Genomic DNA, 15,265 nt, shown 5'->3' with positions numbered 1-15,265 from the left:
AACAAACACCTTCGAGAGAAACAAAGACTTACTTAAATTTGGCACAGATACTGGTGACTCTCTTACCTTATCTCTCTCTGGATGCTTTTAAAAATAAGGGACTTGCTTGACCGCGTGCAAGTCATTGCTGTTGTTCCCGTGCCTTCATGCCATCCCACGTGAGTGCCGCAGCTTGGGGCACAGGAGCTCACCTGGCAGCGAGGAACGGCCCCGCCCAGCCCTCTGCACACCTGGCCCTACTGCAAGCAAAGCATCCCCAGAATTCTCGCAAATTGCATTTGCTCTCCCACCTGCTGCAAAGCGGATGTCGTTGTGGTTGCATTGAGAATCCACCACATTCTGTAAAAAATATCACTGGGGTCACAAAGCCTCCTTGGTAGATTTCACAAGTTGCCTTGGCATACCCCCCACCCTCTGTCATGCTCTGTACAAAGGGGCTGCCACTCCCATGGCTGACACTTTTCTTAGCTGCAAGGCTGGAAGGCCTCCAAGCCAGCTGCAGCTCTCTTTCAGGTGACCAAGATGGCCGGCCTGGACTTGACTGTTTCCTTGTCACGTTCAGTCATGTGGGTTAAGGGACAGCCCTGTGTCTACACAGCCAGGGACACACCGTACATGTGTACATCTACATGCCAGGGATGCCCTGCTGTAAGTCACAGTCATAACCATCATTACAAAGTGTTTTCCTTCCCCAGTCTCCCTCATCTTCCATCTGAAAATCTAACATGTAGTGAGCAAGTCCCCAGTGCTGTAGACATATTGTATCTACTGCAGCCCACTTAAATGTCTATTAACAGGAAAACTAAATTCTGGAACACCCATAGAGAATGCACCCATTGAGAAGAATGAGATAGATTTACATGTGCTGATAGGAAGAGCTTTCCTTCTTCTACTATTAGCTAAGAAAGGGAGGTTGCAAAAAATGCAGGCATCATACAACCTCGTGTCAGTTGATTGAACAACCGACTCTTGCTCTCAGTTCACATGATCTCAGGGTTGCGCGATGGAGCCCTGCCTCAGGCTCCTCACTCAGCAGGGAGTCTGCTGGAGATTCCTGGCATAGTCACAGTGGAAAACAGTATGGAGGTGCCTCAAAAAGTTAAAAATAGAATTATCCTATGTTCCAGTAATCAAACTACTGAGTTGAGTATTTACCAAGAAAATTACAAAAATAGAGGCACCTGGGTGGTTCAGTCAGTTGAGCCTCTGACTCTTGATTTCCAGCTCAGGTGATGGTCTTGGGATCCTGGGATCGAGCCCCATGTTGGGCTTCAGGCTCAGTGGGGAGTCTGCTTGGGATTCTGTATCTCCTTTTCCTTCAGACCCTCCCCCCAGTCATGCTTTCTTTCTCTCTAAAATAAATAAGCAAAATCTTTATAAAAAATACAAAAACACTGGGGCGCCTGGGTGGCTCAGTGGGTTAAAGCCTCTGCCTTCGGCTCAGGTCATGATCCCAGGGTCATGGGATTGCGCCCCGCATTGGGCTCTCTGCTCAGCGGGGAGTCTGCTTCCCTTCCTCTCTCTCTGCCTGCCTTTCTGCCTACCTGTGATCTCTGTCTGTCAAATAAGTAAATAAAATCTTTTAAAAAAATACAAAACCACTAATTCAAAGGGATACATGCACCCCTATGTTTATAGCAGCGTTATTAACAATAGCCAAATTATGGAAGCAGCCCAATGTCCGTTGATAGATGAATGGAAAAAGAAGATGTGGTACATTTATACATGGATTATTATTCAACCACAAAAAGGAATGAAATCTTACCATTTGCAATGACATGGATGGAGCTACAGAGTATAATGCTGAGGGAAATAAATCAGAGAAAGACAAATACCATATGATTTCACCCATATGTGGAATTTAAGAAACAAAACAAATAAGCAAAGGAAAAAGAGAGAGGAAGAGAGAGAGAGAGAGAGAGATAAACCAAGAAACAGACTCCTTTATAGAGAATACATTGGTGGTTACTGGAGGGGAGGTGGGTGAGGGTAATGGACAAAATAGGGGATGGGGATGAAGGATGTGATGAACACTGGATGATGGATGGAAGGGCTGAACTGTGCACTGAAAATTAATATAACACTATATGTTAACTACACTAGAACTAAAATAAAATATGTTAAATGTTCCACCTAGGGGTAAGTACCTTGGATGATTTGAGAAGGCTGGGGAGCACACATTAAAATCAAAGTAATAGTAGTAATTTTTTTAAAGTCCATCCACCACTTAAGTTCTACCAACACAGCTCAGCCCAAGTTATGTTATGACACGGCGGGGAGGGGTGTCTGCAACACAGTCCTCACCAGGCAAAATCCATGGGTGGGGCAGACACATGGAACAGATAATGCCACGTGGCTTGACTCTAGACTCAGGTAGCAACAGTGTGAGGTTTATTTGTTCTGGGATTCAAAGTGGAAAGGCTAGGGCACCCTGAAGTAATGAGAGGCGGGCATCCACTGGGGCTGGAAGGCTTCAGGATAGCAACCGGCAAGAAGGAAGGGGATATGATGCGCCAGAGCCTGAGAGAGAAGAGTGAAGAATGCTCCCAGGCATTCACCCAGGCTTCACACAGGTCCCCGGCCAGTGCCTAAAGCCAAGGATAAAGAGGAATGAGGTCCGTGTTCTACAGCACAGAAGCTGGCCGCCAGGTTTAAATATAACGGAATTTCAGGCAAAGGGAACAGCAAGGACAGGAGCTCAGAGTTTAGACAGTTTCAAGTTCAGTGAGAATGTAGGGCCATGAGCGGAGGCTAGGAGGAGCTAGCACCCAAAAGCTCTGAGCCAAGCCCTGTTTCAGCTTCCATCCTGTCTTGCAAGTCACAGAAGTCTGCAAGAGTGACACTGTCAGATCCCCTTTAGGAGAATAATGATCATGACAGGGTGGCTGAAGGTGTGGCCAAGAAAGGGACTCATGTGAAGGCTGTTGCAGCAGCCCCAAGAAAAAATCTTGAGGCTGTAGGGTGATGTGTGGCAGTGGGGAGGACTGGGTGTGGTCGCCAGAGGACCTTCAGTCCCACACAAGGCAGGTGGTTGCTGCCCCATGGTCTTCTCCTTCCTGCTGAGCACCCAGACTACCCTGCGGAGTGGTGTGCAAGTCACCAACGCCTCTCCCTCCTCAGCCCTCAGCGCCCGTCTTGCTAGAGCCATTATGAGTGACAACAAAGGAAGTGGACACTCTGCTTTCCTGCTTACTCTCACCTTCTTCACCTCTTGTAAACTCTCCTTACCCTCTGTCTCTGCAGCCCCCACAGGAGAGCCTATTCCAAAGGTCATTTGCGAGCCTCTGTCTTTGTACTCAAGCCCACAGTTTTAACCGTCCCCAGCTGCCCTGCAAGCCCGCGTCGACGGCCCAGGCCCAGATCATGGACCCCAGCCTGCTCCCTGGGCTGGAAGGTGGTAACCGTGAAAAAGAGGGCGACTCTCCCCTGCGGGGCTTCGGATGACATCACATCCTCCCAACTCGAAATCTGGCTCCTCGGCTGGCCGAAGGGCGCGACTTCCCCCCTCCGCGTCCCACCCGCTCCAGCGCTCGTAGGCACGCGTCGCGCAGCGCAGAGCGCGCCATGGCCTCCTGGGTGACCCCCCTGCTCCTGCCGCTGGCCCTGCTGCTCCGTGAGTTAGCGACCCTCGGGAAGGGCGGGGGACGGGGCAGACGAGGAGCGCGGGGTTCCCGGCTCAGCCTCGATGCCTGCCGCCCGCAGATGCCGCCGCGGCCGTCGGGCGGAGCGGGTTCCGCATGTCGCGGGCGAAGGTGGTCGGAGAGCCGGGAGGGAAGGTGGAGCTGCAGTGCGAGGTGCTGCTGTCCCCTGCGGCGCCGGGCTGTTCCTGGCTCTTCCAGAAGAACGAACCTGCCGCCCGCCCCGTCTTCCTCCTGTACATCTCCCAAACCCGGAACAAGGTGGTCAACGGACTGGACCCCAAAGAGATTTCGGGCAAGAGGATCAGTGAGACCCTCTACAGCCTCACCCTGCACCGCTTCCGCAAGGAGGACGAAGGCTACTATTTCTGCTCTGTCCTGAGCAACTCCGTGCTGTACTTCAGCTCCTTCGTGCCGGTCTTCCTGCCAGGTCCGGGCGCCCGGGGCGCGGCACCTCTCGGTGTGGGGTTTAGGGCTCACCTATGAACCCGTTTTTTTATACGGAGCCCCGCTTTTGAGCCTTTTAGCGCCCTTGGGGGCGTGGGGGCTACTTAATACTGCTTCCATTTCACAGACAAGGGAACTGAGGCCAAGGTGCGGCTGGGTCGGGGCTGAAGATGGCTTCTTAGGTCCCGCGGATCTGGGCTCGAGTTCGGGTGCTTGTTTGCCCCTGGACAGTTCCTTAAATTCTGTGAGCCTGCGTTTGGCTGCCAACCCAAGCCCCCAAGCCAGCAGGTTGAGCCCTGGAGAGAGGCTGGGAGACTGGGAGCGGGCTGCTGCGTTCCTGTCAGAGGCGCCAGGTGCGCTCGGCCCCGCCCGGGACGCAGCAGGCTACCGCGCGCGCCGCGAAGGGGAGAGCGCGAATCCTGGAGGTCCCCAATCCATCTCCTCTCTCTGAGTGCAGAGGTCGGCGCGGGCGAAGGAGGCGCCCCGTCGGGCAAAGGCGCGCGAAGCCGTGCGGAGGGTTAGTGTCGATGTCCCCTGTCCGACTCCAACCACGCTCTGTTTCTCCCGCAGTCAAGCCTACCCCTACGCCCGCGCCGCGACCACCCACGAGGGCGCCCACCAACACGTCGCAGCAGGGGTCTCAGCGCCCCGGCATCTGCCGGCCGGCGGCTGGCAAGCCAGGTGAGACCCGCGCAGGGGTCCCAGAACCGGGACCCGCCAGGGGCGGTGCGGGCAGGGGGCGCGGGGGTGGGGGAGAGCCCCCGCCAGGCTCAGCCCTGATCGTGGAGATAGAGCCAAAACCTGTCCAAGTGGTGGGGAAACCAAGACCGGACCCGAGGGACAGGCCCGACCTGGTGGTGTGGGTTAGAGAATCCCGGCCAGTTCCTAAACGCTGGCGTCTTCGGTGTCTTCAGTGGAAAAAGGTGTGCTTGCCTTTGCCTGTGAAATCTACATCTGGGCACCGCTGGCTGGGACCTGCGCGGTCCTTCTACTGTCACTGGTCATCATCGTCATCTGCAACCATAGTAAGTTCTAGGGCCGCTCGGAGTGGCAGGGGAAGGCGGGGAAGGTTTGCTCTACTTCCCCCTCCTTCGGGGCTTGCTCCAGGCAGCTTGCCTGGAGATAGGATGGAGGTTTCTGGACACTGAGCTGTACTGTAGGGTCAGGCACAGCCCATTTCTCTCCTGGAGACAGAACTCGTGAAACCCCTTCCCACTCCTCTTTCCACTCTCTGGGACGTTCTTAGGGAGACAGAGCCCTTATTCCAGGATGGGCAGGAGCATTGTGTTCCATTGACCATGGAGAAGGCGGTAGAGAGTACAGTTTCTGGCTTATTACAACCCTCCCACCCCCGTACACCCCCCCCCTCCCCCGCAGAGAGTGTGCCCCTGTGGCCATCGGACTAGTGCTCAGGAAGACTGGATCAAAACCATGACTTGTTGAGATTTACCCTCTGCCACCTCCCAGTGAACCCCCTACTACTTAGGGTCCCACTGTAGGTGACCGTACTAACCCATCTTAGCCCACATGTGTATTTGCAATGCTTTTAAAATTGATGAGAAGAGGGATGGAAAAGCAGCTCTTACTTGGTTTTCAAGAGTTATAGTTCTAAAGAAATAGGAAAAGGGAAGGAGGAAATAAATCTATGTGGGTACTATTGGTGGTGGGGAGGCAGTCATTTTACTTCTTCTTTTTCTTATCCAGGGAACAGAACACGGGTTTGCAAATGTCCCAGGTGAGTCTTATAACCCCTAGGGCTGCTAACACTGGCCAGCCCTCTGCACAGGTCCTAGCTTCCCAAGCAGCCTTTGGTGGGAACCTTTCCCAGAGAGAGGCCATGGAGAATTCTGGGGGCAGGGAGTCAGCACAGTTTCTGAGCAAAGAGCAACACAAAGCTGGCAAGGTGAGGAAATGGGAGGCACGGTTTGGGCTCATGGGGAGAGCAGTATGACTTCTGTAAGTCTCCATTTTCTCTGACCTGGCTCCAAAAATCCCAAACAGGATTCCCCCTATTAGTCCTAGTTCTCCACAGCCTTGAGGTCTCTTTACCTGGATGATTCCAATTGAGTTTTATTGTTTTCTTAAGAAAACTTTTTTTTTCTATTGTTTGTTCTAGATTTTTGAGTAATTAGTCTTTCATTGGAGAACCAAATAAGCAATGGCCTAGACTCCTAATTTCCCTGTGTCAGTGTAGTGCCTTGATTTACCACAAAGGACTAGAAGGGAAACAGAGGCAGGAGCAGTTAGCTATCTGGCAGCCCAAGTGACTCCCCGATCCAATTCCAACCCGTGATCATTCTGAGATGATCAGGAAAAAAAACCAAACAAAAACAAAGACCAGTGCGTGGAAGAGAAGTCTCAATCTTTTTTGTCCTTTGAACTTAGGCTGAGGCAGCCTGTGCTAACATCTAATTGACCCCACTCTGGCCCTGCACCATGATGGGGGTTACACGCAGGTTCTCTCTTCTCCAGGAATCCCATGTGATAGATGCCACAGTCCCATCTCACAGCTGAGCAGCTCAGATCAGGAAATCTACCCTAACCTGCAGAGACGTGATGACTCTCAGATTATCAAAATAATACTACATTTAAGAAAAGCCTACAGAGTACCAGTTCCTTGTTTTATATATATTTTTATTATTTATTTAAATATTTTATTTATTCGACAGAGATTGCAAGTAGGCAGAGAGGCAGGCAGAGAGAGAGAGAGGGAGAAGCACGTTCCCTGCTGAGCAGAGAGCCCGATGTGGGGCTTGATCCCAGGACCCTGAGATCATGACCCAAGCCAAAGGCAGAGGCTTTAACCCACCGAGCCACCCAGGCACCCCTATATATTTCTTTTTAAATATCAAGTTTCATAACAATCTTTCAAGTAGTCGCCATGACCACCACTTTTTCAGATGAGGAAAATGGCAGTTAGGACATTTAGTGACTCGTCTAAGGCCACACTGATGCCAAATAGCAGAGCTCAGACTTCTTTATCCAAGTTCAGGCTCCTTCCTGCGTGGGGGATGGGGATGTTTAAGGATAATCAGTTCCTTTCAGTGGATGAAAATACTTCAAATTTTATACCTAGGGTTTGCATTTCCCACTCCTTGGTATCTCTCTGCAGGAAACCAATTCCAATATCTCATACAATGTTATTTTTTAAAATATGTGTCAGTATTTTTAACGGAAATGTAATGAATATATTGTAATGAATTGTAATAATGTATTCTAATGCCTGTATTATGAATGGTATAACAAGGGGGACAAAGACCCTTTAAAAACAGAGAAAGATTTTTAGCATTTGCAAGTACTTGGGGTGCAGTTGGGAGCTTTGGCAGGAGAATCACACACTCAGTGATGACTGAGGGCAGCTCAGCTTCCGGAGAGGTTTGGAGGACAGTGTGTGTAGACCTGACATTCATGATGAATCAGCCCATTCAGGAGGTGTTGGCCCAGTCCTGAATTAACACACATTTTTAGTGGGACATCAAATTTGAGTCGTTTGTGTGCGATAAAGTAGCTCTGCTTGGCTGATGGTGGTCATTTCCTCACATCCTCCCGGGGGATCGAGAATCAGCTCAACTGGTAACTTCGGTCATCAGCCTCCCTCTCTCACCTTCATGGGCACCTGACAAAGGCTCCTGGAAGCCAGACTAACTGGGCTCCGATTCTGGCTCCATCACCTCCTAGTTATGGTAGAACTTGGGCAAGTTCTCTCATCTATTTCCCAGTGGCCTCCCCTCCAGGTTGCTGTGACAACAAGATGACAAACGTGAAGCACTTGACACTTTCTGACGTTATTCACTCAGTCCCACGATGGTATTCCAGGGACAAATTCGCAGACCCTGCAGGGGCTGGGAGGCTGGGGCGGGTGGGACAGATGTGGATGGAGGCAGTTAGCACACTGTGGGGGTTCTTGCTGCAATCACGGTTTACCATCTGCCTCTCTTTCAGGCCAATGCCCAGACCAGGAGGCAAGCCCAGCCCTTCAGAGAAATACGTCTAACATGGAGATGGGCCCTGTGCGACAGCCACTACAAGACCGAACAGAATTCTCTCTATGAGAACAGCAACAGTCCTTCCTTCCTTATATATCCATTCTCATTATTATTTTTGTGGGGGTGGGGTGGGAAGGGTGACTTCTTCTTCATGTGTTTTCCTTAGTTGACACAAAACAAGACTGTACGTCTACAGTACACCACAAGGGCTCTGATACCATTGTGTGCTCGCACTGGGGTGAAGGGTGGGCAGGCCAGAGCTACCACAAGCCGTGTTCTCGGAATCGGGTGGTTTGAGCTGGGGGGGGGGGGGGTTTGCTTAGCATGATGCGGTCCAAACCTCTTTCGTTGACATTCAGCGATGGGGAGCAGCTTGAGCAGAGTCACAGCAAGTCTCAGGGCTCGTTCTCCAGCCATTCAGGTCTTTCTTCTGGAGATTTCTGTATCAGTGTGGGGGTGCTGTGTCTCAAACCCTAGGAGCACAGATGATTTCTTGAGCAGCAGCCCTAGGCCCACGACTGTACCCACAGCCCTAAGGGGGTTCTAGGAGAACTTCTGCCTTTCACAGAGTTCTCTAAGGTGGTTGAATCCTATCAGACTTTTTTTTTTATAACGACATGTGGAACTCCATGGAGTGGGAAATCCTCAACTAAAGTGGAAGGGGTAAGCTGAATCCTGGAAAATGAGAAACTCCACCTCTAAAGACAATCTGTGGGAACTCCCCCAGTGGAGGCCGAATGGCTCTCCCAGCCCCCCGCAGTGCAGAGGGGCCCGTGAAAGAGGAGAGACCACCCTGTGACAAGTATGATCTGAGCATCAGCACAGTGGAACGGCGGTCCTCTTGAGCCTCTGAACTTGAGACACCGTGTCCGCTCGTGCTCCTGGAACATCATGACTGCTGATGGTGCGGAATGGTTACAGAGCTGCCAGCACCGGCCCTGGCCTCCCCTCAACCGGCAGATGAGGGGCTGGGACGGAAGACACTCTGGTGAGGAGGCGGCCAGCCAAACCGGCTGCCCTCCACACGCGTGTTTCCTCTCGTCCGAGTTGAACAAGAATCGAGTCCTCACTGGAAGAAAAAACTCAAATGAGGAAGTAAGAATCACCCATAATTCTTTACCTCAGGTGTAATCCATTGTTAATAGCGTGGTGTACATTCTTCCTGATGATTTTCTGTGCATATATGTGAAGTATATACTTCTGACTTTTAAAAAATGCAATTGCTCTGCTTTTTATAAATGGCTTTAATAAAAAACATTGATGGCATCGGTTTTGTTTTTGTGGTTTTTTTTTTTTAATAAACACATAGTGTATTATTAGCCACAGGGGTACAGGTCTGTGAATCGCCAGGTTTACACACTTCACAGCACACACCCTCCCCAATGTCCATAACCCCACCACCCTCTCCCTACCTCCCTACCCCCGGCAACCCTCAGTTTGTTTTGTGAGATTAAGAGTCTCTTATGGTTTGTCTCCCTCCGGATCCCATCTTGTTTCATTTATTCTTTCCTACTCCCCAAACCATCCACGTTGCATCTCCACTTCCTCATATCAGGGAGATCATATGATAGTTGTCTTTCTCCGATTGACTTATTTCGCTAAGCATGATACCCTCTAGTTCCATACACGTCGTCGTCGCAGATGGCAAGATTTCATTTCTTTTGATGGCTGCATAGTATTTCGTTGTATATATATACCACATCTTCTTTATCCATTCATCTGTTGATGGACATCTAGGTTCTTTCCATAGTTTGGCTATTGTGGACATTGCTACTATAAACATTCGGGTGCACGTGCCCCTTCAGATCACTACATTTGTATCTTTAGGGTAAATACCCAGTAGTGCAATTGCTGGGTCATAGGGTAGCTCTATTTTCAACTTTTTGAGGAACCTCCATGCTGTTTTCCAAAGTGGCTGCACCAGCTTGCATTCCCACCAACAGTGTAGGAGGGTTCCCCTTTCTCCACATCCTCGCCAGCATCTGTCATTTCCTGACTTGTTAATTTTAGGATGGCATCGTTTTTAATGACAAAATAGCACGCCATTTTTTTAGTGTGCCAACTTTTATTTATTACTCAGCATTTAATTTTCCAGTTTCCAGTGTTTCACTACTCTAATACCACTGCCAAACTTTGGCACGGGCATTTGTGTCTTTAGGATAAAACCCTAAATGTAAAATTATTAGGTCAGTCACTACTTTCACTGTGGACTCCCTGTTTTCCCATCAGCTAGAACTGATTAGCCTCTCCTGACATCACCTTGTCTTTTGTTCTTTCGTGGTAACGGATAAGCTGATACTTCTCTCGTAATAAATCACAAAATCTTCACCCTTGTTGAGGTAAAATATACATACTGAAAAGTCCCCAAATCCTAAGTGTACAGCAGCTCCAAGACCTCATCAAGCGAACACACTCACATAGCCAGCACCAGGTCAAGAGAGAACTTTCCCTGCCCTGAAACTGCCTTTTGTAACCTTAACTTTTAAAAACCAAGACACTTTTGGGTCGCCTGGGTGGCTCAGTGGGTTAGGCCGCTGCCTTCGGCTCAGGTCATGATCTCAGGGTCCTGGGATCAAGTCCCGCATCAGGCTCTCTGCTCAGCAGGGAGCCTGCTTCCCTCTCTCTCTCTCTCTCTCTCTGCCTGCCTCTCTACTTGTGATCTCTCTCTGTCAAATAAATAAATAAAATCTTTAAAAAAAATTAAAACCAAGACACTTTTAAAGAACAGAAGTTAAGAGGAAAAAGTGCCTCAAGTGCGAAAAAGCAGAAGTGAAAGCTAAGAAAGTTCCCATGAGACAAAGTCTTGCTCTTGTCCCCTTCCTCCCCAAACCAATCCAGCGACAGAACCAGGAGCCACTGCAGGGACTGGGACCCAGTTTAGAGCAGGCTCCAGGGCTCTGAGGCTGCCTGTCCCTGGGTTCCCTGGGAGGGGGGACAAGGAACATCTTGCTTCCTTATGCGAGACACTTGAGAGGATGGCCGTGGAAGGCCAATCTTAAAGAACCCGGGCTAGCATGAAGAGAGGAAAAAGGCTTTTCCTCTTTAACTTGCAACACAGCTAATGAGTGGCTGGGAAGCCACCCTGGGGAGGCTCGGAAAGGGTTGAATACTTACTGATTTTCTCATACCCCCAAAGAAGTTTCACTTGCCATAACTAAAAAGGTAAACACTATTTTGGAGATTAAAAATATCAAGATGGTGGGGGGCGCCTGGGTGGCTCAGTCGGTTGGGTGTCCAACTCTTGATCTCAGTTCAGGGTCATGAGTTCAAGCCCTGTGCTGGGCTCCACGCTAAGCGTGGAGGCTACTTAAAAAACAAAAAACAACAACAACATAGAGAAAGGAATTCATCAGAGTTGGCCCTCAGATCCAGGGAGAAAACAGAAAAACAAGCTGCAGGCTGAGGCTGAAAACATGAAAGGTGGCTGTGAATTTAGGCTCAGGGCTTGCCTGCGACCACAAACATCCAACTGTTCATTCTGCATACGCGGAAAGGGCACCTGACAGTTCAGAGCTGGCAGACTCAAGTCCAAGTCGTATTTCACTTGCCGGCTTCTAGCCCAAGTACTGACTCTACAAATTTCCCCACGGGCAAGATGCCCATGACACATTTTTTGGACCCTGAGAAACAGGAAGTAGAGAAATGACTTCTCTATCATGCAGTTAGCTTGGTGGTTCAGTGAATAAATATTCATTCATTCAACAAAAAACATATTCCCTTTGTGGAAGAAAGAAACCGGAGAACATTGTCATTTGTTTCTCCGGTTGCGACACTGCCCTTCGGAGAACCCATGCCACACTTGAACATCCCCCATGACTCTTCAACCAGTGGCACGGGGAGAAGTCTCTCTTTTCCACCAGCAAGAAGCCGCCCCTCCGTCCAGCCCAGGGCTGTGTGTAAATATCTCCCACATCCCCCCACCATCGCCACCCTAATATTGTGACCACCAGGGGCAGGCAACACTTACTCTGCTCCTAAAGGCAGGCTTGAGCTATGCTTCTCCACCAAAGGAACTGACGGAGGCCACAAATGCCTACGATTAGGTTGAATGCAGAGTTCTGAAAGCAGCTTCCTGGCCCTGTGTTCTCTAGCAAGTGACTTCAGGTCTCAAAACCTTGGTTTCCCCACTTGTAACATGGGGGTAATGATAATCCCAACCTCAAAGGGTTGTTGGGAAGAATATATGAGTTAATATGTATTTTTAAGTGCCTAGAAGAGCTCCTGGAACACAGTAACCAAACGTACACTGAAAACAACGTACTGCATTTTTCAAAACCAGCATAGAACCCATTACACTCAGAATGCAACCAATTCTGTCTGATTCCCCCAATTTCTGTTCTCAGAAAGGGTAACCATTTCTGACAGAAACACATTATGCATACACCCAGGGATCTCGGCTTCCCAGTGCTAAGAAAGACAACCCTTCACACCCATCTCACCTTGAGAGAGCTCAATCCCAGATACACACAGCCTTGGCTCTGTCACTGAAGCTCCCGTCAGCCTCACATGCTGAGGGCCAGCCCCCCAGGTCCCTCCCTGCCCTCCTGCAAGAGAGCTCTACCATCCTCAGAGCGGCCAGATAAGGCTTGCAGAGTAGAAGCATGAGCTCTACTATCTGTCCTCTCAGCACCTCCTGAGGTTCCCATCCCTTTGGACAACCTCCCTTCTGCACGTCAGTTTCTAACCCCCCTCTTCCGCTCTCCCTTAGATGGTTGTGATCTGTAGGTGTCATTTGTTCTTATGTTTTAGTGACTTAAATAAAATACCAGGTACCAGTTATTTAGCACTCATCATGGGCCCGGCACCTCATGTGGGCTTCAGCAGAACCCTGAAGTAGGAACGATTACCATTCTTCTTTACAGATGAGAAAACTAAGGCATCGGAAGCTCTGAACGTTTGCCCAAGATCACTCTAGAGCCTGGTGATGGGATCAAGATTGGAGCTCAGGTCTAACCCCACAGCCCAAATGCCTAGCCGCTCTGCTCTTTAACTGAAGCACAGCAGACACACAACGGTACAACATAGGGATTTGACAACGGTGTGTGTTACGCTGCGCCACCACAACTGTAAGCACCCAAAACCAGTTTTTACACATATGCAGCCCAAGGTACAAAACAAAAGTCACCATCTGCTGTGAAATCAAACAAATGGGATCCCGTCTGAAGTCAGGGTGAGGGCCCTGCTTCTAACGCGAACACCACGAGGGGCCAAGAAATGCAGCTCAAGGAGGTGGTTCCACGGCTGCTACCTCCTCATTTGCGTCATGTCTCAGGGAGGTGGAAGGCTGCACCAATGGCTGATGCCAGTGGCTTAATTCCTTTACGTGAGTGAAATTTCATCTGTCTCCTGGCTCCAAGGCACTGGCAAGCATGGTAGAGACTGCAGGTTGTTTTTCCAACTGTTCTCCCGTTCTTCCTTACCAGCAGAACCCTCATGGCACTACAGGTGGCACTGTGCCCAGACATTTCCCAGACTTCCCTGCAGCCAAGTGTGGCTAGTAAGTCATTGGATGGAGCTTCCGGGAAAGGCTGTTCAGAAGAGCTAACTCAATGGGAAGCTGCTTCTTTCCCCACTCCCTTCCTCCTCCTCCCCCCTGCCTGGATCATGGTTACAACTAACAAAGAGGTGCAACAGGCCACACGTGAAGGCTGTGCAAACAGACAGGAGCCCGGGCCCCTGACAGCACGAAGCCACCCTACAAACCCTGGATAAATTCACAGGCGGCTGACTGCTATCCGCTAGTAAAGTCAAAGGCCATCCGCCCAGATTTCCTGATCTCCTTCTCAAAGCTTGCAGGATAATTTAATAAATTCCTGTGAAATTCCTCTTTAGGGCTGATTAGGTCACTGATCTAAAACAACTAAAAGCAGCATGGTCTTAAAAATGAACAGAAACCTGAAATGCGTTTCTAACCTGTTCAGAAGGGGAGAAAGCTCCCGAAATGATTAGTCCTGAACACCGACAAATAACAGGCTTCCTTTTGAAGAACACTTTTCTTTTAGAGGGGAAACAACATCAAAGCCCTTTACTTGCACAGCAGCCCTTGCACAGTGGCTGAATGCAGTCCTCAAATGGAGTTAAAAAGACCCCTCCTGACTAGAAATTGGCAGAAAATCACACAACCCACATGGTATAGAAATCAACGGGAGGAGAGTGTGAGGTTAGAAATTCACCCTTCCGGGGGCACCGGGGTGGCTCAGTCGGTTAAGCATCTGCCTCCAGCTCAGGTCATGACCCCAGGGTCCTGGGATAGAGCCCGCATTGGGCTCCCTGCTCAGTGCTGGGTCTGCCTCTCCACCACTTGTGTTCTTACGCACGCATGCTCTCAAATAAAATCTTTAAAAAAAAAAAAAAAGGAAAAAAAAAAAGTCACGGTTCTAGAAAATGGAGACAACAGAAGACTTGGGAATATATTTTAGAACATCAGATCAAGGAAGCTCATCACTCGAGACCCCACCCTATTGTTTCTCTGAATTGCAGAAGGGTTCAGAGCACTGACATTTTATGATAAAAACTTCTCTTGCTAGATTTCCATTGTATTTCTCACTCTTACATTATCTTGGTCCTTACTGAGTAGAGACCAAGTCTGTCTTGTTCAGAATACTGTTCAGGACCTGCGATATTCGACATTCACTTTACCTACTGTCTTGGCCTCCTCTGCTCTAACCTCATCCCCTCCCCAACCACATCTGCTACTATAGCAAGAGTGGACCTTAAAAATACCCAACTTATTCTTATCTCCTTTCTCTTCCCTCCCATCATCCTCAGGTAGTTAGGATACTAACGGAAACTAACCTCACTACAAGGGCCTTGGTGCTTGTGCTCCACTTTTCTCTATCTATCAGCAATTCCTAAGCTCCAGGATACCAAGTACCTTGTTTTCTCTCAGTGCCTGGCACTTAAAAAAAAAAAAAAAAAAAAATCCCACGTTGAATGACTAAAGGTGCCATGGTATGTTAAATGTTTTCTGTATTTAACATACACACATCTGAGTTATTAAATGAAAGGATTCTAAGCAGTATTTAGCATGAAGCACCTTGACTTTCCCAAGGAAACTCAAAATGCTGACGCACAGGAGCTCTTGCTTAGACAATACTTAATGTTTAGGTATGTTATATTTGTTAGTATAGGGGACTCATAGGAATGTAAGAAACTCTCCACCATAAGGTTTTTTTGGGAAGTATTTTTTTTTAA

The 15,265-nt window shown here is 49.2% G+C and overlaps 1 protein-coding gene across 1 annotated transcript; it reads left to right on the top strand.

The window, feature by feature from the left end:
• Positions 1–3,212: 3,212 nt before the first annotated feature.
• LOC111148035 (CD8a molecule) lies at positions 3,213–9,337 on the top strand. The gene is made up of 6 exons (XM_022504395.1): positions 3,213–3,613; positions 3,703–4,068; positions 4,656–4,766; positions 5,000–5,110; positions 5,790–5,820; positions 8,028–9,337. Exons 1-6 carry the CDS (start codon positions 3,565–3,567, stop codon positions 8,077–8,079), a joined length of 720 nt encoding a protein of 239 aa, XP_022360103.1. The 5' UTR covers positions 3,213–3,564; the 3' UTR covers positions 8,080–9,337.
• Positions 9,338–15,265: the final 5,928 nt, after the last annotated feature.

The sequence above is a fragment of the Enhydra lutris genome, unplaced genomic scaffold (assembly GCF_002288905.1).
Source record: "Enhydra lutris kenyoni isolate GAN:26980312 unplaced genomic scaffold, ASM228890v2 scaffoldscaffold18, whole genome shotgun sequence".
Classification (NCBI taxonomy): domain Eukaryota; kingdom Metazoa; phylum Chordata; class Mammalia; order Carnivora; family Mustelidae; genus Enhydra; species Enhydra lutris.
The sequence above is the reverse complement of the archived record's forward strand: the minus strand, read 5'-3'. Positions and strand labels throughout refer to the sequence as shown.

What these genes read in the sequence shown, in the direction of transcription:
- LOC111148035 (XM_022504395.1), top strand. Translation starts at nt 3,565, where the DNA reads ATGGCCTCCTGGGTGACCCCCCTGCTCCTGCCGCTGGCCCTGCTGCTC. An exon ending in GCCGCTGGCCCTGCTGCTCC is followed by an intron (nt 3,614 to 3,702) that starts GTGAGTTAGCGA and finishes TGCCGCCCGCAG; the next exon opens with ATGCCGCCGCGGCCGTCGGG. An exon ending in CATCGTCATCTGCAACCATA is followed by an intron (nt 5,111 to 5,789) that starts GTAAGTTCTAGG and finishes TTTCTTATCCAG; the next exon opens with GGAACAGAACACGGGTTTGC.